The 27,076-nt window shown below is 48.2% G+C and overlaps 2 protein-coding genes across 3 annotated transcripts in view; one reads left to right on the forward strand and one right to left on the reverse strand.

Annotated features, from left to right (window-relative positions):
- Smyd4 (SET and MYND domain containing 4) overlaps positions 1–10,046 on the forward strand; it is a 46,365-nt gene extending 36,319 nt beyond the window's left edge. The window contains exons 7-12 of one of the 2 annotated variants that reach the window (XM_087570567.1): positions 4,072–4,254; positions 4,736–4,899; positions 6,781–6,913; positions 7,700–7,816; positions 7,993–8,116; positions 9,320–10,039. In XM_087570567.1, coding sequence (XP_087426693.1) covers positions 4,072–4,254; positions 4,736–4,899; positions 6,781–6,913; positions 7,700–7,816; positions 7,993–8,116; positions 9,320–9,473 — 875 coding nt within the window. In that variant the 3' untranslated portion in view covers positions 9,474–10,039. 2 annotated transcript variants of the gene reach the window in all.
- A 3,811-nt stretch (positions 10,047–13,857) lies between these two features.
- Serpinf1 (serpin family F member 1) lies at positions 13,858–26,757 on the reverse strand. The gene is made up of 8 exons (NM_177927.2): positions 26,721–26,757; positions 22,490–22,577; positions 18,931–19,132; positions 18,283–18,438; positions 17,516–17,719; positions 16,469–16,611; positions 14,482–14,692; positions 13,858–14,228 (listed from the first exon to the last, which is right to left on the reverse strand). Exons 2-8 carry the CDS (start codon positions 22,568–22,570, stop codon positions 13,969–13,971), a joined length of 1,257 nt encoding a protein of 418 aa, NP_808788.1. The 5' UTR covers positions 22,571–22,577; positions 26,721–26,757; the 3' UTR covers positions 13,858–13,968.
- Between the last annotated feature and the right edge of the window lie 319 nt (positions 26,758–27,076).

The following is a 27,076-nucleotide window of genomic DNA, read 5'->3' on the forward strand; positions in this document are numbered from 1 at the left end:
CAGAGAAACCCTGTCTCAAAAAAACAAAAGCAAAAAAAAAAAAAAGTTACAAGTAAACCAGGGTATTGGTGTTAATGTGAAATAACAGAACTCAAGACATCTAAGAAAACCAAGGGATTTATTTCATAAAGGAGACTTTCCATCCTGAGATACGTGTAGGGCCTGATGCTTGCCTAGCAGCTGGACCACACCCACACCCTCTTCATGAAACTTCATAAATGCACACTACCAAACGTACTATCATGATAGAAGTGACAGTCTATATCCTCTCTAGAAGTTAAATAAAGATACCATTTTGTGTATGACATTGGCAGTGTCATTTTGTTGATGTCCTGATTAGTTTTTGTTAACCGGATACAAACCTAGACATGTCTTGGAAGAAGGAACCTTAAATGAGAAGACGCCTCCATAAGATTGGCCTGTGGGCACATTAATGACTGATGTGGAAGGGCACTGTGGATGCTGCCACCCTGGGATATCTAAAACACAGGCTGAGCAAACCACAACGCAGCATTCCTCTATGATTTCTGCTTTAGTTCCTGTCTCTAGGTTCCTACCTTGACTTCCCTCAGTGAAGGCTTGTTACATGAGAGTTGTAAGAGGAAATAAACCCTTTCCTCCCCAGGTAGTTTTTGGTCATGATGTTGTATCTCAACAATGGAAGCCCTAACTAAGATAGTTGGTTTTCTTTTTAATTACATGTTTAATGCATTTTAGATTGGGATGTTTTTAAATGGCCATGGCATATAATGTAAAAATAAGTGCTTACAAATCACCATGTGCCCTTGTCCTAAATTATGTCAAAATTTCCATACAGCTAGTATGGACATGAGTCACATGCTTACAGTCTCAGCACTCATGAGCCTGAAGCAGAGGCAGGAGGAGGCCAGCCTGGTCTAATAATAACAGCAGTAATAATCTCATATATAGAACTAGACGAGGCCACTCCAAAGACAATAGGACAGAACCATTGGCCCTGCCTAATTGTATTTTAAATGACTGTCCTTGTCTCTTATAATTTTCAGCTTCTAATTTTTCATAACTACCATGTATTCCTTCTGTAATTTTAATTAGTTTTTTAATAACAGAAGCAATCTAGGTGCTAAGAATATTTTCATATGAACAGTTTTAAGGCACTTGATACATACCTCAGATTTGCCCTCCAGGTGAGTCGTACCAATTACACACCACCAGCAATGTTCGCTTCCTTTTTTCCTATTTTCCTACCATTTGATTCTGTTTCAGTCTATTCAGAGTTCTGATCTTGTTATATCCCTTTTTATTGTTTCCTTGGGTTCCGACACCTCCCAGTTTAGTGTTCTCATTGAATTTCATTAGCAGCTGTTTCATTAGTAGCACAGAAGAAGGATTACAGTGTTAACTAGGATAGACTTTGACAAAGAACTATAAGAACGTATCTTATTATCTTTGCATAAATTCTTTTTAATCAAAGTTCCTCAAAAGCCTCTCTCTGTTCCCATCCCAAGGCGTAGGTCTGGCCACTGATGAGCCCAGACCGTGGTGCAGGTGTGTGTGGTTCTGTCCCTGTGGGGAGGGCACATCTGTGATGTATCAGAATTCCTGTCTACCAAGCCTTGCTGAGGCTCTGTGTGGCTCTGAGTTAGCTAGCTGCCCTTTGCTTTCCCTTGATTACCTGACACCTACACACTTCTCATTCTGCAGACCAGTTATCAGGGTAGCTATGTCCTGGAAGTATGAATGAGTCCTTATGTTGTTTTTCTTTTACTTAAATCCCATTTGAAATGCACCAGGGACACTTAAATCCAAGGTACACTTTTGCTAAAGAATCACTCACTTTTTTTATATACAAAATGTCACCTATTAGCTGCGGCTGATGCAGTCATCTATATTCTCTCTTCCTGTTATCCACTAATAGGTGACTAGTGCGAAATATTGAGTAATGTTTAAGAATCAATACTCAATTCTTTAGAAATAATTAGAGAGACATTCAACTCTGACACCAGCACCCTACTCAGTTCCTGAGCCTTCCTCTGCTGGAGGATAATCTATAAATAACTCACGAGGCTGACATTACTCACTGTATTGCAGTCATTTTTCTGAGAAAATTTTAGCAACTGTTCTAATAGAGCCTGCCAGTTATCAGTAGTTGAGAATGCAAGTCAACTTTTAATTATGCAGACGCTGATTATTCAGACGACAAATTGTTGGTGCGTGCACAGCTCCTTCCTGCTGCCTACCTTTAACCGTTCTCAGTGCTCATTAGCACATGTTCCAGAAGGTAGGCATGGGAGGCGTGGACAGGCACTCAAACCAGCTAAGCACTTGGAGAAGCTCTGATGAAAGATGTTAATGCAGTTTGTAGAATTATTAACTAAAATTGAGTCATTTGGATTCCCTGTGAATTGTATTTACATGCCCTGTTCCTGTCCCCCATAGCAACAGATAATAGGATTGTCTGCAGAAAGACAACATAATTCTTATATTTAATTTTTTTCCTTTGTCAAACATTTTCACATGATGGTTCGTGGTGTTTTCTTTGTTCATTACATTTGTATCCAGACTGGTTACTTCTGATAAGCGATTAGTTAGGATTCTGGGCATGAGGACAATGACACCATAGTTATCTGATCGTTTCCCACTTTTTTAGAAAATCGTTTCCCTTTAAGTATCAGTGTTTTGCACATTTCATCCAGTTATTGGAAATATTATTTCCCTCTTGCTTAAACCAAGGCTATGATCATAATTTAAGCTTTTCTAGGTAGCAAATCTTACATATATATCCTACCTATTCCTGGTGTGTATTTGCCTATTACAAAAACCATTGTAAGTATTCAGTCCTCCTCGGAGCCTCTGGAAATGCTGTGTCTGTGATGAACCTGGAGTGGGACTGGCATTTTGTTTGCCCCAGGGCTGTTGTGCTTCACAGAGCTGTTTTCTGCCTCCTCTAGTTTATCACGGTCTTGCCAGTCTTGCCGTTGCTAGAAAACCCTGCTGTGTGTTCCCCAGTGGAGGTTCTCTGCGGCTGAACTTCTTTGGCCTGAGCAGCTATATAACCAGTTAGCATTTTGTTTGAGGAACACTAGGCTGTTACAGCTTGGGTCTTGCGTGTCACCTTGACCACTGTTAACTGGGGGTGGGGTGGGGAGCAGAGTGGGAGGAAACCTCCCCAACTCCTCTTCTGCCTGTTTTGGTTTGATTTTGTTTGGTTTTGTTTAAGCCAAGATCACTTATTATGGCCCAGCCTGATCCTTTCTTCCCAGCCTCTCAAATACTAGAATTACAAGCATGCGTCCCTCAGCTTACCTTTCCTTTGCTTTTTTTCCAAATAGATTTTGCCATAGCAACAGAAATCTAACCTAACTAAGTATAGCCGTGCACATGGTATGAAGAGCTCACATATGTGCGAATGGAGGTTCATGGAGACCAGCATCACTGCCGAGAGGGCCCCTTTTTCCTTTTAGATTTGCACTTGTCTTGCTGGCTGACTGTATGTACTACAAAGAGGTTGTCTGGGACATAAGATTACTTTGAATAAAACATACACAGACGGTATGCAGAGCAGCTTCCAAAAATTTTAGACAAAGGACAAGATGAAGAAGGCTGTGGGTTTTGTGTATACTCCTAAGGCTGCATAAGTAAATAAAGTGAGCTGCACTAACAGGACATTCATTCCAATAGCCATCCAAAGAGTAGTTAAACCAAAGCACTTGGACTTCAAACATCTTGGGGAGATAATCTTTGGAGTGTTATATAGTTCTGCGTCCTGCGAGCATTATGAAGCTGTCTAGAAAGCACCCTACTGGAGTCCCTTTTTGATTATTTTTTTATAAATTCTAATCTTGGGGTTTTGAGTGGCTCACAGCATAATGGTTAGGTTCCAGTGGACTTTTCATGTGCTCATTCACTTTGCTTCCTGGGGACCAGAGTTTGCTGTGAGCCATGCTCCATCTGATTTACATTGGATCCGGCTGTGGAGCCATGACTCAGATGGGCTTCAGGCCCAGCTGCTCAGTTCATCTTCTAAGGAATAGATGACAAGGACAGGACAAATGTCCTGATGCATATTTCCTTCTGTTCTTGTACTTCCAGGGTCTAAAGAGAGCATCATTACCAACAGCAGGCAGGTACGCCTTGCCACAGGCGTCTTTCCTGTTGTCAGCCTCCTGAACCACTCCTGCAGTCCCAACACCAGTGTGTCCTTCACTAGCACTGTCGCCACCATCCGGGCAGCACAGCAGATCGCAAAAGGACAAGAGATTCTGCACTGCTACGGTGAGCCAGCCTTTATTTCCACTGCCCTGCTGTGCCTCACAGGAAAAGAATAGGGGACAGGAATCAGCAAGTACTGGGCGGGTGCCTCCACTAATCCTCTGACTCTTTCCTGGAAAAGGCAATGCATCCTTAGGCCAATGCAAAAGGTCTCTGGCTGTAATAAAAAGGTCTGTTGTGGGCCATGAACCATGAACCACCATGCTGAAGCCTTGTAGACTGCCCCTCCCGAAAATTAGTGAGGAGCACCTTCTTGGCTTCTCTTCCCTCCTGTCCCAGCAGCTTGGAAACTTAGCCACTTCCCCCTGTGTTTTGTTGTTGTTTTTGAGATGATAGGAGATAGTACCCAGCCCCACAAGATAAGCAAGTGTCTATCACTGAGCCAGAGCCCCACCCCAGTACCATCTCAGTCACATGACGACCTCTGTTGAGTAGGCTCTGACTGTCTTGATGTGAATGGGAACTGAGGGTAATCTCTCTCCAGGGCCTCATGAGAGCCGGATGGGTGTTGCTGAGAGGCAGCAGAGGCTGAGTTCTCAGTACTTCTTTGACTGCAGCTGTCCAGCCTGTCACGCTGAGACACTGAGAGCAGCTGCGGCACCCAGGTGGGAAGCCTTCTGTTGTAACACTTGCAGAGTGCCCATGCAGGTAAATCTTCCCTACTGTTTCCAGGGGTCAGTGCTCCAGCTAAAGGTTGTCAGTCACTTGGAGAAACCACCCAGGGTATATAGCAGGCACTATCACTGCTTCTATTCCTGTAAGTCATCTACATGTCCCCTGACCCTACAAACCACCACAGGTTGGATTTCCTAATATTTTCCTTATAAACGACACAAAATCTTAACTTACCCAAAGGGACAACAACAACAAACTATAAATTTTTTTGCCCAAATAAGTCATCAAAAGTTCTGTATCGGGGGCTGGAGAGATGGCTCAGCAGCTAAGAGCGTTAACCGCTCTTCCAGAGGTCCTGAGTTCAATTCCCAGCAACCACATGGTGGCTCACAACCATCTGTAAATGGGATCCAATGCCCTCTTCTCGAATGCATGAAGACAGCTACAGTGTACTTGTATAAATAAAATAAGTAAATCTTAAAAAAAAAAAAAAAAAAAAAAAAAAAAAAAAAAAACCCAAAAGTTCTGTATGAGGCTTGGTGCTTGGTAGCTCAGGCCTGTAATCCTAGCACCCAGGAGGCTGAGGAAGAAGGATCTCAAGTCTGAGGCCAATCTTAAGTGACATAAGAGAACTGTTCCAAGGAGCTGTTTCAGATGCAGCTTAATCCAGGGACTCAAATCATGGATTTTCTGTCTGCTCAGTTCCATCTCTCTGAACTGGCTTCATCAGACACACTCTGTAGTAACCACTGGGAAATCCGACCCACATAGTTTTCCAGAAGAAAGAGCCACAGTGGAGAGCATGAGAGCAGACCCTTAGAAAAGTGTTAATACCCAGTAATGGAGTAGACACTGGGGTCTCCAACATTCATGCCTCAGTGGAAAATGTTCTCCACACCAGAGCGTGGCTTTCTCATTAGGAATACAGTAAGTAGAATTGGCTGTGTTGAGAAGCTAAAATTGTAAACCCAAGGGTCAAATATGAAACCTTCCCTAGCCCTTTTTTTTTGTTTTGTTTTGTTGTTTAGGAAGGGTCTCACTGTGTAGCCTTGGCTGGCCTGCCCTCTGCCTCCCAGGTGTGCCACCATGCTGGGCCTGAGCACCCTGTGCATTAGAGTTCCCTCACTCTTGAGACAGGCTTCCACTGTGTATCCCCAACTAACCTAGAGTTCACTTCAGATCTCAAACTCGAGATCCCTGTGTCCCAGCTTCTCAAGTACAGTGATATTTATAGGCCTATACCTGGCTTTCTCCGATAGATTCTTAGTAAGATGATTATCCTTTGAGCCGTATCTCCTGCTGCTGCTTCTTCTTCCTCCCTTCCTTCCCCTGCAGGGTTGATCTAGAACTTATTCCATAGCTCTGACTGGCCTTGGACTTGCCATCCTACTGCCTTTAGCTTTCAAGTGCCACTTTACTGCAGTGTGTCACCACGCTTTCTGTGTTTGTTAGTTGTTTGTTTTTGAGACCGCATTTCTCTGTGTACCCCTGGCTGTCCTAGAACTCACTCTGTAGACTAGACTGCCCTCAAATTCATCTGCCTGCCTCTGCCTCTGCCTCCAGAGTGTAGGATCAAAGGTGTACGCTACCAACACCCATCCAGCTTTCTATATTGGTTTTCTTATAGCTTTTTAAAATATCTATTATACATGTGTTCATCAAAAAAAAGGCCTGGTCCCAAAGAGATGAGAGGGGCTGCTAAGGAGAAAGGATTACCAACTCTGTCAGTTCCGTCCAAAGGAAACCTCAGAGTGGGGTCAGCTACTGCCTTCATTAGCATTCCTATCAGACCAAATTCACTCAGGCCTTGTTTGCATGTGTTACTGCAGAAGTCTCGTTCTTATCATGTACATGCAACATGCAGTATTGATAACTGTTCTAGCTTAGGAATAAAAATGGAACTGACTTCCACAGGGAAATGATGTGCTGAGCTGTAGCAACGAATCTTGCACAAACTCTGTCAGCAGGGACCGACTGGTCTCCCGCCTGCAGGACCTTCAGCAACAGGTTCACACAGCCCAGAAGCTTCTCAGGAGTGATAGACCAGGTGAGACTGGCTCCCTCGCCCTAAGCCTCAGCCCTTCCCTTGTTTATTCTGGTATCACCTTGCCTTACTGAGCAGTCCTCAATAAATGATTGAGGACTTGAATTTAATTATCCCAGCACCTGCCACAAGATGGCTGTGTAGGCCAGTGAGAACAGACTTTGACCAGCAGTTACTCTGGTGCTCCAGATAGTTCTGGCAGCTTAAGCACCAGAAAGGCTGTCTGATCTCCATGGGCTTTGTCCTATGTCATCATCGTAACCCCAGCTTAACAACCTAAGCTCCTGAAAGTTGCTCTGCCCTCAGCAGCAGTGAGTCCTGAGTCCTGCTCGCAGCTGGTGGTGTGGCTCAGGAGTAGAGCTTGGTAGCTAGCCTGATCTGAGAGAGGGAGGGAAGGACTCCTCTCTTTTCAGAAAGGGATTTGCAGAACTTGATTTTAGAGCCTGACATGGTAGGAATCTATTTTGACTATTTTAGCCTTGATTCTTAAGTAGACCTTTAGCCTAAAGTCAAGAAAACCAATGATTACAGGAGAAATGTACAGGTGTTTGTACTGGAAAATGGATATTAGGAGCCCAGGGTAAATTTGGGGAGGCCTCATCTAATACCTTTTTCTACTGAAACAGAAAACATAAGCAACCAACAGCTTCCCTGAAATGTGGGTTATTGACTCAGTGAGATAAAGGGGCATTTCCACTTTGACCAGCCTATAAAGACCTTGCGGCCTGTTCTCTCATGTCCAGGACTAGGTCTATATCTGTTGTGAGACATTTTCCTTTGAATACATAGAGCAAGCCATTCAGCAGTTGTTGGAGTGCCAGAGGGCTGCTGAGAACTTCTTGTCAGCAGAGCACACCGTGCTGGGAGAAATTGAAGACGGCCTGGCCCAGGCCTATGCTACCTTAGGTATGGCCACAGTTCTCCCTCCGTGCCGTGTGCTCAGTACGACCCTTGCCTCATCTGTTTGTTTCTCTCTTGCCGTCTAAATCTGCACTCTTCTCCTCCCATTCTGTTTTCCTCACCCTCAGAGCCTTGGACTAATGGTGTTTCTTTTCTGAAATGAGACATTTTTCTTCTCACAGGCGACTGGCGACAGTCTGCTGCCCATGTACAGAAGAGTCTCCAGGTGATTGAGGCTCGCCATGGGCCATCCAGTGTTGAAATTGGCCATGAGCTCTTCAAACTGGCCCAAGTCTTGTTCAATGGGTAGGTCTTTCCTTCTCTTCGTGTCTGGCCAGGGTACACAGTGCTTTGTGTTTTACTAGGCGCTTCTGTGTGTGGCTTTTTGCTACAGTGCTTTAAAGCACTTTGAAACTTCTATTTCCTTCTTAGGACAGATCTTTGCCCTCTGTTTCACTGATGGACTTTAAGCTTTGAATTTCCTCCTGAGAGATGTGGAGAAAGCCGTTAGGTCTGCGTTGAGCCTCCCAGGGAGGACTTCCAGGCAACCTCTCCCGACTCTAGCATTCCTCCCTGCTTAATCACAAGGGAGCTTGGTTGGCTCAGCCCCAGCTCTCTTAACTCCAGGGCTCTGCCTTTCCCCTGGTTTGCCTCCTATTCCTTTTAAAGCAGTTGTTTTCAACCAGAAGGGTTTTGCTTTCAAATGGCATTTGGCAATGTCTGGAGACGGCTTTGACTGTGATGGCTCGAGGGGAGGGTACTGCCAGCATCTAGTGGGTAAAGGCTAGACCTACAGTGCACAGGACAGCCTCACAGTGGAGAGGTCCTAGTTAGTTATGTGAAGGCTGAAAATCCCTGCCAGAGACTGAAATAAGAAGCTGAGGGAACTACTCAGTTGGTGGCATGCATAAGGCCCTAGTTCTGTCCCTAGCTCTGCACAAAAAGTAGAATACAAGGAAGAGTAGTGCCGATGAGCTGGTTCCTCACCCAGTGTGCCACGGAGGTCACTCGATGTGAAGTATATCCCCAATCCAGTATTGTGTGACTACCATACCTCCAACCTTGATAAAATCTCATGGTAAGAGAAAGGGTTTGAAGCATATTACCTGATACCCAGACATTGAAACAGCATGTTTGGTCAGAGAGAAAGAAGGACCTGAGAGCCGAGGTCAAGGTTAGAGAGAGGGAGTCAGTCAGGTTAGACACGGGCACTCCAAAATGAACACCTCTATATAAAGCTTTTAAAAAAGGTTTTGAATTTGCCCATTTTTCTCAGGATCCTGGAGTCTATTACACACATACACAGTTTTCTCAAGTATGCTTTGCAGTATGTTCGTGAAAGTTTCTTATCTCTACTTTCAGATGGTGAGACCCTAGAGGGCCAAGGAACTCAGACCCTTCATGCCCTCCATAAGCCCCTGGAGGATGCAGTGAACCTCTGTACAGAAAGGAGTCAGCTTTTGTTTAGACTGAGGGAGTGAACTGACAGGCTTCCCTTTCTTGCTTCAGGTTGGCAGTGCCTGAAGCTCTGGATGCCATATGGAAGGCAGAAAAGATCCTGTTGGTGCACTGTGGCCCTGAGAGTGATGAGGTCCAGGAGCTCCGGGAGATGAGGTCCTGCTTACTGGACTCGTCCTTCACCCCTGTGCGGCCCTTAGTGTAGAGTGTGCATTCTCACCCTCCAGAAAGGAGCTCTATGGTGAGTTAGAGATTCTGTTGGCTTGGAGCTCTCAGCAGAAAGGACGGGACCTACCCAACTGACCCTAGCCTAGTGTCTAGCATAGGGAGCACTGGCAAACAGATTGAGACACTCACCTGGGTTGCTGGCTGCTGCTTGCAGGAGTTAACTGCCCTCTGACGGAAGCCCCATTCCCAGAAAAGACTAAATCCAGCATCTGTAGAGGCGGATGCTTTAAAGAGTTGTCGCCATGTGCAGGCAGCTGATGCTAGCCTGGGGTTTTCATCTCACTATGCTGGATCTGTGTCCCTAGAACATTCCTGTGGTGTCTAGTAGTAATGAAGTGCTGTGTTCCACTCCAGTGGGAACTTCAACTCTTAGTCTTGTGTTGTAACTGAAAAATAATATATAGCAAGAAATCAGTATGACTTCTTTACTCAAGAGACACACAATTCCACTTACAATATCCTGCTTCCTTAAATTCTTCATTAAGAAGAGGCTAGTGGTGATGTGTAATTTGTGAATGGAAAAATAAATATGGATCTGCCTTACTATTGGGTAGTTTCTTGGGATGGCAACTCTGTATTTGTTTCCTACCAGTGTCCTAGTTCTTACTCTGTGGCTTTCATGAGTCTTCCTGGCACTCGCTGTCCAAGCACTGATGCAAGTCAGTCTTGGAGGCCTGACTTCATGACATGAAGGCTTCCTTGTTAGCACACCTAAAGCAGACTGCTCGGCTTGCTTTATTTGCACACAGAATCTCACTCTGTAAGCTGGTCTAGCCTCAAACATATCCTCCTGCCTCAGCCTTCCAAGTACTAGGTTTACAGGCAAAGTCTACCTTGCCCAGCTTGAGATTGCTTCTTACTACCTCCTCAGGCTGACACATGAAGTACAAACTATGTGAGCACAACGAATGGCCAAGAGTCTGCAGGGCACGCCAAGAGGAGCTGAGAGTCTGCAGGGCACGCCAAGGTGTCGTCACTGGTAGACTGAGGCTCGTGGGTACATCTCCAGATGCCCCTGAGTGCTGTGGTTGTGGGCACTGTTGCTGAGGGTTTCTAACTGAGACAGAGGGTAGGATGGCTGCCCCTTTCCCCAGGGATGGGCAGTGGTAGTCCAGACCACCAGGAACAGACAGACAGCTATAGGGTTTTCTGATTCGTACTTATTACATTATTACTGGCGACCAGTTTGCTTGGATGAATTAATGAGAAGAAGACTCAAGTCCATACACTCTGCCTTTTAGAACTTGCCCATCCTAGCCATGCCCAAGAAGTAGCAGTTGGTTACCATGGCATTACAAGCAGGAAGTAAATAGCCCTGAAGACGCCTGGCAGTGACTTTTTAGGAAGCTGGGTGTCAAACATTTGGGACTGGGAAATGGGCAGCATTTGGTTCTCCTGCTGTCTATTAACTTACCCTGATAAGGAGGTGACCTGAAAAGTTTGTTTTGGGTAGAGCTTCTTCAGGAAAAAGTTTAGTCCTTCAGACAACTCTATGGTTATTCCATTCCAAACACATGCCATGTGTTTTGTTCCTAAAAGACCTGTCACACTTTGTAAAGTAGGTGCTCTTCCTCAAAAGATATGTTTAGCAGTTTACATAGCGGGCCTTATTTTATGCATGGAAGCTTTTTGTAGGTGCTTGGTAAGATGTCTCAGTGCTAGAAGTCCTGGGTTTAATTCTCAGCAGCTAACAGCTATCTTATTCCAGTTCCTGGAATCTGATGCCCTCTTCTGGCCTCTGTGAGCACTGCATGTACATGGTGCACAGACAAATGCAGGCAAAACACTCATCATATTACGTAAAACAGAATTCAAAACTCTCATTGTCTTGTATGACCCGAACTTGAGAATACCTGTGCTTGTATTAAAATCTAGTGTAACACACCTGTAGTCTCAGCACTCAGAAGGCTGAGACTAGATCGTCAGGAGTGAGGGCAGTCTGGGCTCAGAAGGCTAAAAGGTGTCTTAGCAGCTAAGAGCACACACTGCCTTTCCAGAGAGCCTCATTTCAGCTGCTAATACCCACACTGAGTGATTCATAGCTACCTGTAACTCCAGGTAACTGAGATCTAACACCTGTGGCCTGCATAAGCACCTATACTCAATTACACATACAGAGAGAGAGAGAGAGATAATTTTAAGAAAATAAGGATAAAACAAAACTATGTATTTGGTAAGGTGGTACACACTTTTAAACCTAGCATTCAGGAGGCAGAGACAGACAGCTTTCATTGAGTTCTAGGCTAGCCTAGTCTACATAAATGAGTTCTAGGGCAGCCAGGGCTGCATAGTGAGATCCTGTCAGTAGGTGGATGGGTGGGTGGGCAGATGGACAGAAGGACAGACAGACAGATAGATGGGCTAGAGAGGTGGCAGATAAGCATATACTGGTTTTACAGGGAATCCAAGTTCAATTCCTAGCCTCTGTGTCAAGCAGCTCAAACCACCAATAACTCCTGCGCCAAGAAGATCTGATGCTTCTGACCTCCACACGCACTTACGCTCATGCGTGTGTCCACACCCAGACACATACATATGCATATGACTAAAAAATATAAATACTTTCTTAAAAATAAAACCATGCTGGGTATAATGGCACATGCCTGTAGTCCTAGCATGTAGGAAATAGAGGTTGGAGGATCAGGAGTTCAGTGCCATTCAGAGCTACATGAGACCCTGTCTCAAAAAATAGGCACCAGGGCCAGGTGTGGTGTTGCATACTCTTAATCCCAGAATTCAGGAGGCAAAAGCAGATGGACATCTGAGTATGAGGCCAGCTTTGTCTACATAGCCAATTCCAGGCTAGCCAGGTACATCATAAGAATAAATAGGCCCAGTTGGTCAAATGTAGCTTGCCCTTCAAACACAAGAACCCAAAGTCAACCCCAGAAACCATGTAAAAAGAAGCAAGGTATGGTGGCCCTTGCTTATAATGCAGCATTGTCAAGGTGGAGACAGAGGGTCCATGGGGCTCACTGGCCAGCCAGCCAGCCTACTTAGTATGCTCCAGGCCAGTGAAAGACTGTCTGAAAAAACAAAGGACAAACAAACAAAAACAGATCAGGAAGAGGCAACATGGTGGCTCAAGGGAAAAGATAGTTGCCACACAAGCCTGGCAACCCGAAATCCTCAGGGGCCACATAAAGGTGTGAGGAGAGAACCAGCTCCACAGAACTGTCTCCTGACCGCCGTGTTTGCGTTGTGGTGTGTGCACATGCACGTGCATGTGTGTACACACATTTGTATACATGCATATGCATTCAAATAATAATTTAAAATGTTATGTGTATGGGTGTTTTGCCTACATGCATATCTGAGCACCACCTGTGCGCAATGCCTGTGAAGGCCAGAAGAGGGCATCAGATCTCCTGGAACTGGAGTTAACACAGGGTTGTTAGCCACCGTGCGGGTACTGGGAACGAGACCATGGGTTCTCTAAAAGAGGCTCTTTTTTTTTTTTTTTTTTTCTTTTTTTTTTTCAGAGCTGGGGACCAAACCCAGGGCCTTGCGTTTGCTAGGCAAGCGCTCTACCACTGAGCTAAATCCCCAACTCCTAAAAGAGGCTCTTAATGCCTGAGCCATCTCTCCATTCCCTCAAAAATATTTATTTCTGGGGCTGGAGAGATGGCTCAGCGGTTAAGAGCAGTGACTGCTCTTCCAGAGGTCCTGAGTTCAATTCCCAGCAACCACATGGTGGCTCACAACCATCTGTAATGGGATCTGATGTTCCCTTCTGGTGTGTCTGAAGACAGTTCAATGTATTCGTATATATATAAAATAAATAAATCTTTAAAAACAACTGATAGAAAGGTTAATGCAACAACATGGAAAAGAGAGAAAAATATTACATATTTCTTTAACTTCCAAGTTTTTATTTTGTTTTGTTTGTTGTGTGTTTGTTTGTTTGTTTGTTTGTTTGTTTTTGAGACAGGGTTGGCCTCAAACTCACTGACATCAGCCTGCCTCTGCCTCCCAAGTGCTGGGATTCAAAGCAGGCGCCACCACCACTACCTGACTCATTTCTTTAACTTTCAAAAGTAGATATCTCCTGAGAAATGACACCCAGCACTGTCTTCTGGCCCCTCCACGACCCCATGTACAAACACATGCCTGCATAAACACACATGAATACATAAGTAACCTGGTCTGGCTGTTTTGGAATATATGCTATGATTTGGATTGGTCCCCCGAGGCACTATTGGAAGATAGTAGAACTGTTAGGGCTTAGGCCTCGTGGGGAAGGACCATGGGTAAAGAGGCATCCAACCAAGGAAAGTCCAGTTACAAGTGTGTAAATTCATAGGGACCAGTTTCTCTCCATACTAAACATAGCTTCAAACAGGAGAAGGAAGAAGCGAAAATTAAGGAAAAGCTCTTTTATTGCAGAGGCTACATTGAAGCTATCGGCCACCTTCCTGGAATGTGTAATCAGTCCTCCCTCCCTCTGGGGTTTTCTGTAGCGCACTGGGACATTAAGTGCTGCTGGGGTCCAGGATTCTGCCTATGAAGAGGAGGGCCCCCGTGTCCGTGTCCCTCAGAACAAAGATGAACGGTCGGTTAAGGTGATAGTCGAGCGGGAAGGTGAGGCGGACAGGCTGGAGGTCTGGGTTAGAGCTGGTCCCTGCCCCCTCCTCATTCCACTCAAAAGCTGCCCTGTGTTCCACTTGGGTGAGCTTCACAGGTTTGCCGGTAATCTTGCTGAAGTCAGGGGACTCAAACAAGGACTGTAGCTCTGTGAAGATTGAGAGAGATTCCATTAGCGCGCACACACACACACACACACACACACACACACACACACACACACACACGTACACGTACACCAAGGACTGAGTCTATTGGGAAGGTGGTTCTTTGTTTCCCTCCCCTGTAATAGTGTCACATGTTCTCTAAGCCACCCTACAAAGTCTTGGGACTCGGTTCTGTCAGCAAGGTGGAAGGCTCCAAGACTCAGCCCCAAGAGCTAAGTGGCCTTGCAAACATACTCATGTCCTGCAAAGAGTTGGTAACGTCGCCTTCATAGCTCAGCTTCAGCTTGGGGACAGTCAGCACAGCTTGGATAGTCTTCAGTTCTCGGTCAATGTCATGAACGAACTCAGAGGTGAGGCTCTCCTCTATCATGGTCAAGTTCTGGGTCACCGTCAGGGGCAGGAAGAAGATGATACTCATGCTTCCTGTCAAAGGCAGCTGGGCAATCTAGTGCAACAGAGATGCATGTAGTTTAGTCCTGAGCCAGGAAAACCCTACACACCAACAGTTGCCTTCCCCTCTCCTGTGATGGGGCTCTATGTAGACTAAGCTGGCCTCACGCTTATAGAGACCCACCTGCTTCTGCCTCTCAAGTGCTGGTATTAAAGGCATGTGTCACCACTGCCCCACCATTTCAAGCACTTAGATTTCCAAAGAAACCATAGCCTAGAAAAGGTTAATAAGTACTGATTTAGAAAAGAAAGAAATCAGGTACACTTAGAGCTGTAGAATGTCAGCGTGTGGCATTTGTGACAAGTTGTCAAAACTTTGCTCCAAATTCTAAAGAGAGAAGCTGTCAAAAGGCGTGGGCTAGAACTGTAGCTCCCTTGCTTAATGTGTGAGGCTGTGTGTTTGATCCCCAGGACTCTGGGATTGAACACAATAAACTCATGTGTTTGAATGCTTACCCCATGGGGAATGACATTGTTATGAGGTGTGGCCTTGTTGGATGTGTGAACTGTGTCAACTTGCCGAGGGTAGAAAGAGAGCCTCCTCCTGGCTGTCTACAGAAGACATAGTTTCCTAGCTGCCTTCAGATCAAGATGTAGAACTCTAGGCTCCTCCAGCACCAAGTCAGCCTGCACAATGCCATGCTTCCCACCATGATGGTAATGAACTGAACCTCTGAAACTGTAAGCCAGCCCCAATTAAATGTTTGCCTTTATAAGAGTTGCCTTGGTCATGGTGTCTCTTCACAGCAATAAAAGCCTAACTAAAACACATTCCTAAAATACCAGCATCTGGGAGGTAGCGTTAAGATCAGAAGTACAAAGTCATCCTCAACTATTATGTTTGAGGCCAGCATGGGCCACACAAGGCTCTGTCTCAAAGAGAAAGAAATGAATGAATAAATAAACATTTGAGTGTCAGTCTTTTCCTTTCTTGCTTTGTTTTTTGGCGGTACCAAGGATTAAATCCGGGGCGCCTTGCACTCTCCACTGAGGTATACCCTGTGAATACCTAGTCTGTTTGTTTCTTTGTCTGTTTGTTATGTATATGAGTCGTAGCTTACATATCTGTCTATATACCACAGACTTGCCTGGTATCTGGAGAGGCCAGAAAAGGATGTTAGATGCCCTGGAACTAGGATTACAAATGGTTGTGAGCTGCCCTGTGGTGCCGAGAGTTGAGCCTAATGCTGTAAAAGAGCAGCCAGTACTCTTGTTGGTTCTGCTGGGGGTGGAGCTGGGGTTGGTTGGTTGGTTGGATTTTTTTGAGACAGGGTTTCTCTATGTAGCCTTGGCTGTCCTGGAACTCACTCTGTAGGCTCAGACTCAGAAATCTGCCTGTCCCTGCCTCCCAAGTGCTGGGATTCAAAGGTGTGTGACACCACCTCCAGGAAAGCAGCCAGTACCCTTAACCACTGAGCCATCATTCCAGCCCATTTTTGTGTTTTGAGATGGTCTCAGTACAACTCAGACTGGGCTCTTGATCACCCTCCCTCAGCCACCTGACTGCTGGGGTTACAGGTGTGTGTCGCTGTCCTCAACTCTGAGTGCCAAATCTTGAAAACCCATTTTCATGACTGATCCTTAGAACAAACCCTGGGAGAATGAGTTCTGATAACTACTTCTCACTCCTCTTCAAGAAAAGGAAAGCCCCAGAAACGTTACCAACCTGCCCAAAGCCACACAGCAAAATTCAGACAGCCTGCAGACCTCAGTGACCATCCGTTCCACACCCACCCTGCCCCTCTCTCCCGCCACCTCCCTCCCTACAAACCTTGCAGTTGAGATCAGAGTCCAAGCCATATCGTAAGATGGCCTTAGGGTCTGACATCATGGGGACTCTCACAGTCCTGTCCTCGTCCAAGTGAAAATCCTGGAGGGTCGTCTTTCTCGAGTCAAACTTGGTTGCCCACTGCCCTGGAGGGAAATAGATGGCGCATCCTGAGCCACTATCACCAGAAAGGCCACAGGACCACACTGTGTCTCCACTGGCCAAAGCAACCTGAGCCATCAGCAGGAAGAGCACAAGAGCTGCTGGGTCCCAGCATGTGTGGTGCAGACCACAGGCTCCGTGAACTACAGGTGCTGGCTCTCCTCCCTAGCCCACTCAGAAATAAGTGTGTTCTCTCTCTTAGATCACCAAGCTCCTGCCTTTAACATGCTGCTGTATGCCTGCTCTCCCATCCCCTGCAGACCTGGAGTAGGAAGACCCAGGGCTTTCCTCTAGGTTAGGAACCTATTACTCCATAAGATGGTCACAAAGCAATTTAAAATGGAAATTGGTCAAACCATTCCTGCCCCAAGCCCTTTCCTGAATAAAACAGATCTCAGATGAGGCCTGTGGAAGGGTCCCCTGACACACGACCACTGCCTAGAAGGATGTTAACAGACAGGTAAGTGACAGCAGTTCCTGACCAGGGGTGGGATTCCAGGAGTATATGGCTGCTCTGAGAGCAAGACAGCATGTACTATAGTGTGTCTGAGAGGTAGATGTGTAATCCTTAAAGACGAGGAGACAGGCTCAGGAGAAACCTACATAGGGTTCAATCATGGGGAAGAACCAGGGTTAAACCTGGTCTGATTAAGCTAGAGATGTGTGTCCAGCCCCACGCAGTCATTTCACTGGTCAGATAATTCAGAAACACTTAGGTCCTTTGTCCATATGCTACAAGCACGTGTGACTTTCAGATCTTCCTCTGGCCTAGTACCTGCATTCATGTTCACCCCCAACACACACACACACACACACACACACACACACACACACACACACACACACACTGCCCTCCCTTGGCCAAAGACAAATGGGGAAGCCCCTCACCCTTGAAGTAAGCCACGCCAAGGAGGAGGATGCTGAGGGCACTGGGCATTTCCCTTGTAGACCGGGCAATTTTCCCTTTCATCTGGGCCTGCACCCAGTTGTTAATCTCCTGAAGGTCTATGCGAGGGTTGCCAGTGAGGATTCGGGGCCTGGTCCCATATGACTTCTCCAGAGGAGCAACAAAGCTGGATTTTACTCGAAGTTCTTGGGAGGAAACAGATCAAAGATGAGAGCTGAACCAGTACCCTCACTTTGAAAGCATGCCAGACCCCCAACTTCCTGCCCAGCATCTTCTCCTGACTTGCTGGGGCACCTGCCGGCTTTGCCCAAACCCTGGCTGGGGAACAATGGATCCCACCTGTTGCTTTCCCCTCCCTGTCACTGCCCTCCCAGACCCTCCTGCTGTCTCCCACAGCCCACTTCCTCCTTCTGTTCCTCTGTGGTCTCACAGGCCCTTTCCTGCCCACCAGTGCCAGGCCTGGCCTGAGCACACACAGTCTATTGTTTAGACAGCATGGAGCATACAGGCAACCCAGGCCAGAAAAGCCACTGAGTGCCAGGCATAATGGTGTGTGCCTGGACTTCAGAAGCAGAGGCAGCATTAAGAGTTGGGGGTAGGGGTTGGGGATTTAGCTCAGTGGTAGAGCGCTTGCCTAGCAAGCGCAAGGCCCTGGGTTCGGTCCCCAGCTCCGAAAAAAAGGAAAAAAAAAAAAAGAGTTGGGGGACCAGCTAGGACTTCATAGACTTTGGGGCATGGGGGTACTAACTCCTCTCAAACACAATTCTGGAGGCACTCTTGAAGTTCTTCTCAGGGGCAGTAACAGAGGCAAGGAGCTCCTTGTAGGTGCTGTGGATGTCAGGATTGTTGATCAAGTCGTAGTAGAGAGCCCGGTGAATGACAGACTCTGTTCGCTGTTCAGCTCCTGCCAGAGAGAAAAGGCCGGCAAATTTCATAACTGCCTATGGGGCCCACATCAGGGATATCAGACACCAATCTTGTCCTCTAGGAGCCTGGGGAGGCCGATACTGCAGATGTTCTAGCTGGACAAGAGCCTCAGGGCACAGAAAGAAATAATGGTCTCATTGCTAGGAAAATCTCTGATAGGCCAAGATCATCAGACCTACAGAGAGAAGAGCAGAACATGGTCCCGAAGTTCTGTCTTAACCTACACTGTTCTGAGGAGAAACCCAGGTCTGCTCGTGGCAGGTGTGCCCCTAGAACCTGGTTAAATGACTAAAACACAATAGGAGGCCACCTAAGGAGCCAAGGGTTGAGTGCCACTTACAAAGTGGTAGGGATTGTGTTGTGTAGCCCCCACCGCCGCCCCTTTCCTGCTCCCCTGGCAGCAGAGGTATGGAGACTCTGAGTATGGGAAATTCAGGTCGACCTGCAGCCCTCTTCCGTTGACACTCACCCAGGGAAAGGGCCGAGAGGGCCGTGGCCACGCTGAGAGGAGACAGCAGAATGTTGCCGGTTGAGACAGCACCGGATCTCAGGCGGTAGAGATCGTAGCCGAAGTTGGAAACAGCTGCTGCCAACTTGTTCACGGGGGCCTTGAAGAAGGGGTCATCCTCCTCCACTACGGGCTCCCCGGTGCTGTCAGGGGCTGGGGAATCCTGGGATAGCATACAAGGACCAACAGGGGGACACAGTGAATGGTACCCCCTCCTGGTTGGGGTTGTCCTCTGGTCCCCAAGGCCATTAGTCTGAGGTCAGGATGAGTGTGTGCTCTCTGACTACATAACCTCTGTGCTGGGAGGTGGGGAGCAGGTGGGGGCAACACAAAAGGCTTGCCAGCCTCAAACTGTGACCTGAGAGCCTGAAGCCTGGCCTACTTTAAAATAAAAACAGTAGGGCCAGGGAGATGGCTTAGTTGATGAAAGTACCAGAGTGCAAGTATGAGGACCTGGATTTAGCTCCCAGAAGCCATGGGAAAAGAGCTGGACACAGGGGTGCACACTTATAATTCCATGACTGGGGAGGAGGTAATGGGCAGGCCCTGAGTCTGTGTCTGAGTCTGTGTCTGTGTCTGTGTCTGTGTCTGTGTCTGTGGTGTCTGTGTCTGAGTCTGTGTCTGTGTCTGTGGTGTCTGTGTCTGTGTCTGTGGTGTCTGTGGTGTCTGTGTCTGTGTCTGTGTCGTCTGTGTCTGTGTCTGAGTCTGTGTCTGTGTCTGTGTCGTCTGTGTCTGAGTCTGTGTCTGTGTCGTCTGTGTCTGAGTCTGTGTCTGTGTCTGTGGTGTCTGTGTCTGTGTCTGTGGTGTCTGTGTCTGTGTCTGAGTCTGTGTCTGTGTCTGTGGTGTCTGTGTCTGTGTCTGTGGTGTCTGTGTCTGTGTCTGAGTCTGTGTCTGAGTCTGTGTCTGTGTCGTCTGTGTCTGAGTCTGTGTCTGTGTCGTCTGTGTCTGAGTCTGTGTCTGTGTCGTCTGTGTCTGAGTCTGTGTCTGTGTCTGTGGTGTCTGTGTCTGTGTCTGTGGTGTCTGTGTCTGTGTCTGAGTCTGTGTCTGTGTCTGTGGTGTCTGTGTCTGTGTCTGTGGTGTCTGTGTCTGTGTCTGAGTCTGTGTCTGAGTCTGTGTCTGTGTCGTCTGTGTCTGAGTCTGTGTCTGTGGTGTCTGTGTCTGTGTCTGTGTCTGTGTCTGTGTCTGTGGTGTCTGTGTCTGTGTCTGTGTCTGAGTCTGTGTCTGTGGTGTCTGTGTCTGTGTCTGTGGTGTCTGTGGTGTCTGTGTCTGTGTCTGTGATGTCTGTGGTGTCTGTGGTGTCTGTGTCGTCTGTGTCTGTGTCTGAGTCTGTGTCTGTGTCTGTGTCTGTGTCTGTGGTGTCTGTGGTGTCTGTGTCTGTGTCGTCTGTGTCTGTGTCTGTGGTGTCTGTGTCTGTGTCTGTGTCTGTGTCGTCTGTGTCTGAGTCTGTGTCTGTGTCTGTGTCTGTGTCTGTGTCTGTGGTGTCTGTGTCTGAGTCTGTGTCTGTGTCTGTGTCGTCTGTGTCTGTGTCTGTGTCGTCTGTGTCTGAGTCTGTGTCTGTGTCGTCTGTGTCTGAGTCTGTGTCTGTGTCTGTGGTGTCTGTGTCTGTGTCTGTGGTGTCTGTGTCTGTGTCTGAGTCTGTGTCTGTGTCTGTGGTGTCTGTGTCTGTGTCTGTGGTGTCTGTGTCTGTGTCTGAGTCTGTGTCTGAGTCTGTGTCTGTGTCGTCTGTGTCTGAGTCTGTGTCTGTGTCGTCTGTGTCTGAGTCTGTGTCTGTGTCGTCTGTGTCTGAGTCTGTGTCTGTGTCTGTGGTGTCTGTGTCTGTGTCTGTGGTGTCTGTGTCTGTGTCTGAGTCTGTGTCTGTGTCTGTGGTGTCTGTGTCTGTGTCTGTGGTGTCTGTGTCTGTGTCTGAGTCTGTGTCTGAGTCTGTGTCTGTGTCGTCTGTGTCTGAGTCTGTGTCTGTGGTGTCTGTGTCTGTGTCTGTGTCTGTGTCTGTGTCTGTGGTGTCTGTGTCTGTGTCTGTGTCTGAGTCTGTGTCTGTGGTGTCTGTGTCTGTGTCTGTGGTGTCTGTGGTGTCTGTGTCTGTGTCTGTGATGTCTGTGGTGTCTGTGGTGTCTGTGTCGTCTGTGTCTGTGTCTGAGTCTGTGTCTGTGTCTGTGTCTGTGTCTGTGGTGTCTGTGGTGTCTGTGTCTGTGTCGTCTGTGTCTGTGTCTGTGGTGTCTGTGTCTGTGTCTGTGTCTGTGTCGTCTGTGTCTGAGTCTGTGTCTGTGTCTGTGTCTGTGTCTGTGTCTGTGGTGTCTGTGTCTGAGTCTGTGTCTGTGTCTGTGTCGTCTGTGTCTGTGTCTGTGTCTGTGTCTGAGTCTGTGTCTGAGTCTGTCTGTGTCTGTGTCTGAGTCTGTGTCTGTGGTGTCTGTGTCTGTGTCTGTGGTGTCTGAGTCTGTGTCTGTGTCTGTGTCTGTGTCTGCATCTGTCTTCCTTCCTCCCTCCCTCCTCCCCTCCCTCCCTTCCTTCCTCCCTCCCTCCTTCCCTGTGAAGGGGACCTCCCCACCACCAAAGAAACCTGTCCTCAGACCACACTTCCCTACTCAGCTTGCTGACTGGTTCTAGTCTGCCTAGGTTCTGCTGTGATGCCCTCCCTTTCTTTCCTGACAAGCCATCTCCTCTGACTGGACCTGAGGGGGATTTGTAGTTTTCTGATCTGTTTTCGGTGTCAGCCTCTTCCTTGTGAGCTAGCTGCGGTTGCTAGGGACATTCTGCTTTTTGTTTTGTTTCCAGGGCTTTGGATCAATGCTGGACTCTTACATACATTAGGCAAGTGCTTGGCTACTGAGCTGTGTCTCCCGTCCCTGTTGCTTTTTGGTTTGGAGGATTCGTTTTTTAGTTTTGTGTTTGTTTTTGTGTTTGGTTTGGTTGGTTGGTTGGTTGGTTTGTTTGTTTGTTTGTTTGTTTTGAGACAGGATCTCACTATGTGGTTCTAGCTGTCTTGGGACTCACTCTGTAGACCAGGCTGGCCTTAGATTCACAGAAATCCCCCTGCCTCTGCCTCCCGAGTGCTGGGATTTTTATATTTCAATTCATACCTACCAACCTCAGAGTAAGTGCTCATAGACAGAGCTCAGTAATACAGCATGGGTGTAGCATGTGTGAGGTCTTGGGTTTCACCCCCAACAGAGAAGGGGGAGTTAGAGGTGAGGAATAAGTGAATGGCCAGTGGCAAGACAGTATTGTCTAAAGTTACTAAGTCCTAATCCGAACTTAGAGCCCACAACCCAGGTCTAATATGCCCAGCTGCCTCGTCCCTTGTGTGACACAACCCTACCCCTATGTCCCCTGTATAGTGGCAGCTTCTCCAGATCCTGAAAGGAGAGGGAAGATATTCTTGTCTTGCTGCCAAAGTAACCAAGGCCTAGAAGCGTGAAGGCCAGAGTCCACCCTGAACCCAGGGCTGCCTTCCTGTGCTGTCTCTTCTGCTGGCTGCTGAGAAGGAGCTGGGAGAGCTGCTGTCCCACCGACCCACCCTACTGACCTGAGAGCTGTCAGGGACATTCTGGCTGCTGCCGTGCCCAAGCAGGGCTCCAGTCCAGAGGAGTAGCACCAGGGTCTGCATCCCAGAACTACAAGAGAAACAAGAGAGCAAGCAACTCCCCTCACCCACACCCTGCCCTGGCACTGCACACTGCACAGGGACAGGGGTCAGGCAGGCTGAGCCCTTCCCTTCCCTCCAGCTCTCAGCCCGAAGTGGACCCTTAGCTTGAGGCTTGCCCTCCCTAACCTGCCCCTGTGATCCACCGTGAGCTGTACCTCCATGGTGGTTCCTATCAGGAGACCCACCTTCCGATCTAAGCTGCAGAGCAGTGAAGACCCAGCCGCAGACTCTAAAGGCCTCAAGAAAATGCTCTAGCACAAACACACACCAAGGCTTTTCCGTGGAGGCACACAGTCAGCTCATTCAGTAGGGTTTGGGAGCAGAGCCCAGGTCACAGACTTACAGAACATCTGGTCTAGTCCTGCAGTCCACCAATAGTTGTCTGACCAAAGCCTATGGTAAAGATACTTGGTCCTATTTCTTTGCCCCCCCCCAACACACACACACCTTTTTTAGTTAGGTTCTTGTGTATGTAGCCCAGGCTAGCCTTGAAGTTGCAACTACTGTCCTCCATTTTCCTCCTGAGTACTGCAATTCTAGGTATGAGCCACCATGCCTGGCTTGACTCCCTTCTTCTATTCCAAGAGCAACTCTTAGTTAGGAGAATGTGAACTAGGGTCGCACTGCCTGGGATCAAACCTTGACTCTGGGTCTTCATAGCTATCTAAAGAATAAAGCTCTCGGGGTTGGGGATTTAGCTCAGTGGTAGAGCACTTGCCTAGCAAGTGCAAGGCCCTGGGTTCGGTCCCCAGATCCGAAAAAAAGAAAAGAAAAAAAAAAAAAGAATAAAGCTCTCCTTGTGTATGGTGTGGTGTGGTGTGGTATGGTGTGGTGTGGTGTGGTGTGGTATGGTGTAGTGTGGTGTGGTATGGTGTAGTGTGGTGTGGTGTGGTATGGTATGGTGTGGTGTGGTGTGGTGTGGTGTGGTGTGGTATGGTGTAGTGTGGTGTGGTATGGTGTGGTGTGGTATGGTGTAGTGTGGTGTGGTGTGGTGTAGTGTGGTATGGTGTGGTGTGGTATGGTGTGGTGTGGTGTGGTGTGGTATGGTGTGGTATGGTGTGGTGTGGTGTGGTGTGGTATGGTGTGGTGTGGTGTGGTGTGGTGTGGTGTGGTATGGTGTAGTGTGGTGTGGTATGGTGTGGTGTGGTATGGTGTAGTGTGGTGTGGTGTGGTATGGTGTGGTGTGGTGTGGTGTAGTGTGGTATGGTGTGGTATGGTATGGTATGGTGTGGTATGGTGTAGTGTGGTGTGGTGTGGTATGGTGTGTTGTATGGTGTGGTGTGGTATGGTGTGGTGTGGTGTGGTTTGGTGTGGTGTGGTGTGGTATGGTGTGGTGTGGTGTGCTGTGGTATGGTGTGGTATGGTATGGTATGGTGTGGTACACAAGTTCTCTGCCTATAGTATAGTAGTATTGACTTACTTCTACTAGGGTTAAATTTTAGAATCTCTCTCTCTTTCTCTCTCTCTCTCTCTCTCTCTCTCTCTCTCTCTCTTCTTTTTGAGGATTTCTTACTATATTTAGGCTAGCCTTGAACATGTGAACCTCTTGCCTCTGCCTCCCAAGTGCTGAGGTTACAGCATGCACAGTCACATCTGCCTAGACAATGTCTTAGCAGCCTTTAGCTGCACCAGGGGTCAGGAAGCCCTCAACTGCCCCTTCAGGTGGCTTCTCTTGTGAAGGGCCATGTTGTCTTCCCCTTCCTAGCATGGAAACAGCTCTTCATCCCAGAGCCACCCCTCTTTCAGGTTAAGGACACCAGTGGGGCCTCCCATTTCTCTCTATGTCCCTAAGCAGTGCCCTTTCCTGCTCACACTCCGGCCTGGGGCTTGGACTGCAGACAAAATGGAAACCTGGGCTATGTCCTCACACATCATCCCTGTGCTCCCTGGAGTCAGGTCTCGGAGAGGGGGACAGGGTCCACAAGTCAGAAAAGACCACTGGCTGTCCTCTGGGACACTAGACCACTGGGTGCCCTAGCACACACCCTCAGTCACACCCCCTCTGCTCTATCACTGACTTTTCTGACTTCGCAGAAAAAAAAATTGATCTAAGAAGTTAGGAGTCTGCTGTCGTCATTGGCTACAGTCCTTAAAATTAAATCAGCTCATCCACGGGACAGCTGAAGCGCATGAAGGGCTGTGAGGGAAAGACTCTGCTTTAGGCAGCACCGCCTACAGGAACCAACCTGGATCTTTCTAACCCTCATCTATAGCAGACCTCCCGTGGGAACTTTAGGGACCTCTGTGTTCTTGTCCAGGAGCACTGCCACCCAGCTGCTCAGGGAGGAAATCCATGAGCACAGAGAAAGCAATGCAGACAGAACTAGGCCTATTGCCCTCCCTTCCCGGCCCCACCCACCACAGTCAGCAGCCTCCCTCAGCTGAGCCTCAAGAGGCTGATTTATCAGGGAGGTGCACAGAAAGGCACCCTGGTCCCTCTGGGTAGATAACAACCGAGAAGGGAGGAGATGGTCACCCTGGCATCCTCTTCCAGGAAGTGAGGTACACTTGCAGGTGGGATCTCCTGGAGTCCCTCCAGGGACTAAGTCACAGATCTTTGCTACCACATGGTTAGGCTGAGGACTGATTCTGAGGTGGGAAACCTGGTGTGCATGGGGAGGCACAGAGGTCCAAGGCTGGCCCAAGAGCTATAAGCAGGGACAGGTGCTAGGGGATGTCTGGATGCTCCAAGCCAAGCCATGGGGAGTAAAGGAAGGGGAGACCCTAAAGAGCAGAAAGCAGGGTTTTGCAGCAGGGGCTGCACGGGACACCTGCAAGGCCCTGGCTTCAATAACTGGGTTGGTAGGCAGCCATTGGCTAGCCAGAGGCACCGAGACAGTGATGCCATCCTGTCCAAAGGGCAGTGTTCAAGCCCGATTTCTAGGCTACAGTTGGAGGAGGGTATGAGGAGGGGGTAAAGATTCTCCCCTCTGAGCCAAGGTCAGCCTTCCCATGCACCCCAAATCAAGAAGCACAGAAACTGGGATGGTGTGGTCTCACATGCAAGCTGAGAGGACAAATGGGAGCCAGTACATGTGTTTCAGATTAAACCCAGTCGGGAGACAAACATGACGCTCCTCCTCCTCCCAGAGCCAAGCTGCCTTCCAGCCACATGGCAGTGACCATGTGGACAGTGCAGGGGAGGACACCTCTCTCTCCACTGACTCGAGAACTGTTTTCCAGGGGTCCAATCTGGCTGGCTCATGGCTACCCCACTCACCCCCTGAGAATGTTTTTTTTTTTTTTTTTTTTGGTGGTGGTGGTGGGTTTTTTTTTCCCCTGAAATCTTGGAATCTGAATCAGCCTTGAAACACCCTTAATTGTACCTCCCAATACCCCAGAAAGGCCAGCCCTGGAGAACAGAACTCTCTGGTCCCCACCCATCCCCCTCAGCCTCGGGGCTGAACTGATGGGCAGCTAAGGTCCAGACAGTGGCTGGCTCTTGGAAAGCCTGTCTCTTCTTTGACTCAGACCACTCCCTACCGTGGCTGGCCTCAGGAGGGAAAAGGGCTTCAGGAGGGCAGCCAGACCCCACAAACCAGCTAGGCTAAATGGTGCTTATTGTTTGCAAGAGGTCATGACCTCATTTGTCTCCCAGCTCACTTGGTAAGAGAGTAGGTGGAAGCTGGACAGAGAGCCTAGCAGACACCCCGTCCCATCAGGACTGGGGCACAGATGGCTCTGAAAAGCAGCAATCTGGATGGAGCCAGGCTGGGCTGCAGGGAGATCACCTTCCTCGCTCACTGCAGAAGCAACTCCAGGGCGAACCCTGCCTGTAAGACTATAGCCCCTTTGGGGTACTGCTGAGTCCAGTCTCAGAGCTTAGCTCCCTGCCTCCCACCACCAACCACCACACTGTTACCCAACTCCATTCAAAACAGTGGTGTATAGTGAGTGGCTGATAGAGTCCTGGTCCTCTGCTCCCCAATTCTGTCTTCCCTGTCATCTATTCACCTTGGTTCCAAAACTGTAGGGGCTACTATAACCCTACCTCCATCTCCTTGCACCCCTCTTTTCTGCTCTCTGGGGTGTCCCTGTCACTCCCAGTCCCTCTAGCCAGGGAGCCTCTCCCATATCTGTCTTCCCCAGGCTAGACCAGGAGCTGCCTTACCTGTGATCTGCTGCGCTCCTCTCACAGCCTGCACTCTGAGGGGCTCCAGGAAGCAGCTAAGGGAGTAGCTGCCTCAACCCAGCGTCCAACAGGCTTCAGATTACAGCTACTCCTTTCTTAAAGTGACCTGACTCCATTTGGAATCTGTGATTGCATCACTGTCTGGTGTTAACTTTAACCCACTGCTGCCCTTCCACCATGTGGCCCCAAGACCACGCATTCACAACACCCTCCTCTTCCACCACATCTCCCTTGGGCCTTTGTCCCTCATCCTTGGAACCCTCCACATAATGGCTAACTTCAGGGGCACTTAGGTCATCCTGGGGTAGGTCGTGAGGCTGAACTTGAACATCTGA

Source organism: Rattus norvegicus, chromosome 10 (genome assembly GCF_021556685.1).
Source record: "Rattus norvegicus strain SHRSP/BbbUtx chromosome 10, alternate assembly SHRSP_T2T, whole genome shotgun sequence".
In the NCBI taxonomy this organism is placed as follows: Eukaryota; Metazoa; Chordata; class Mammalia; order Rodentia; family Muridae; genus Rattus; species Rattus norvegicus.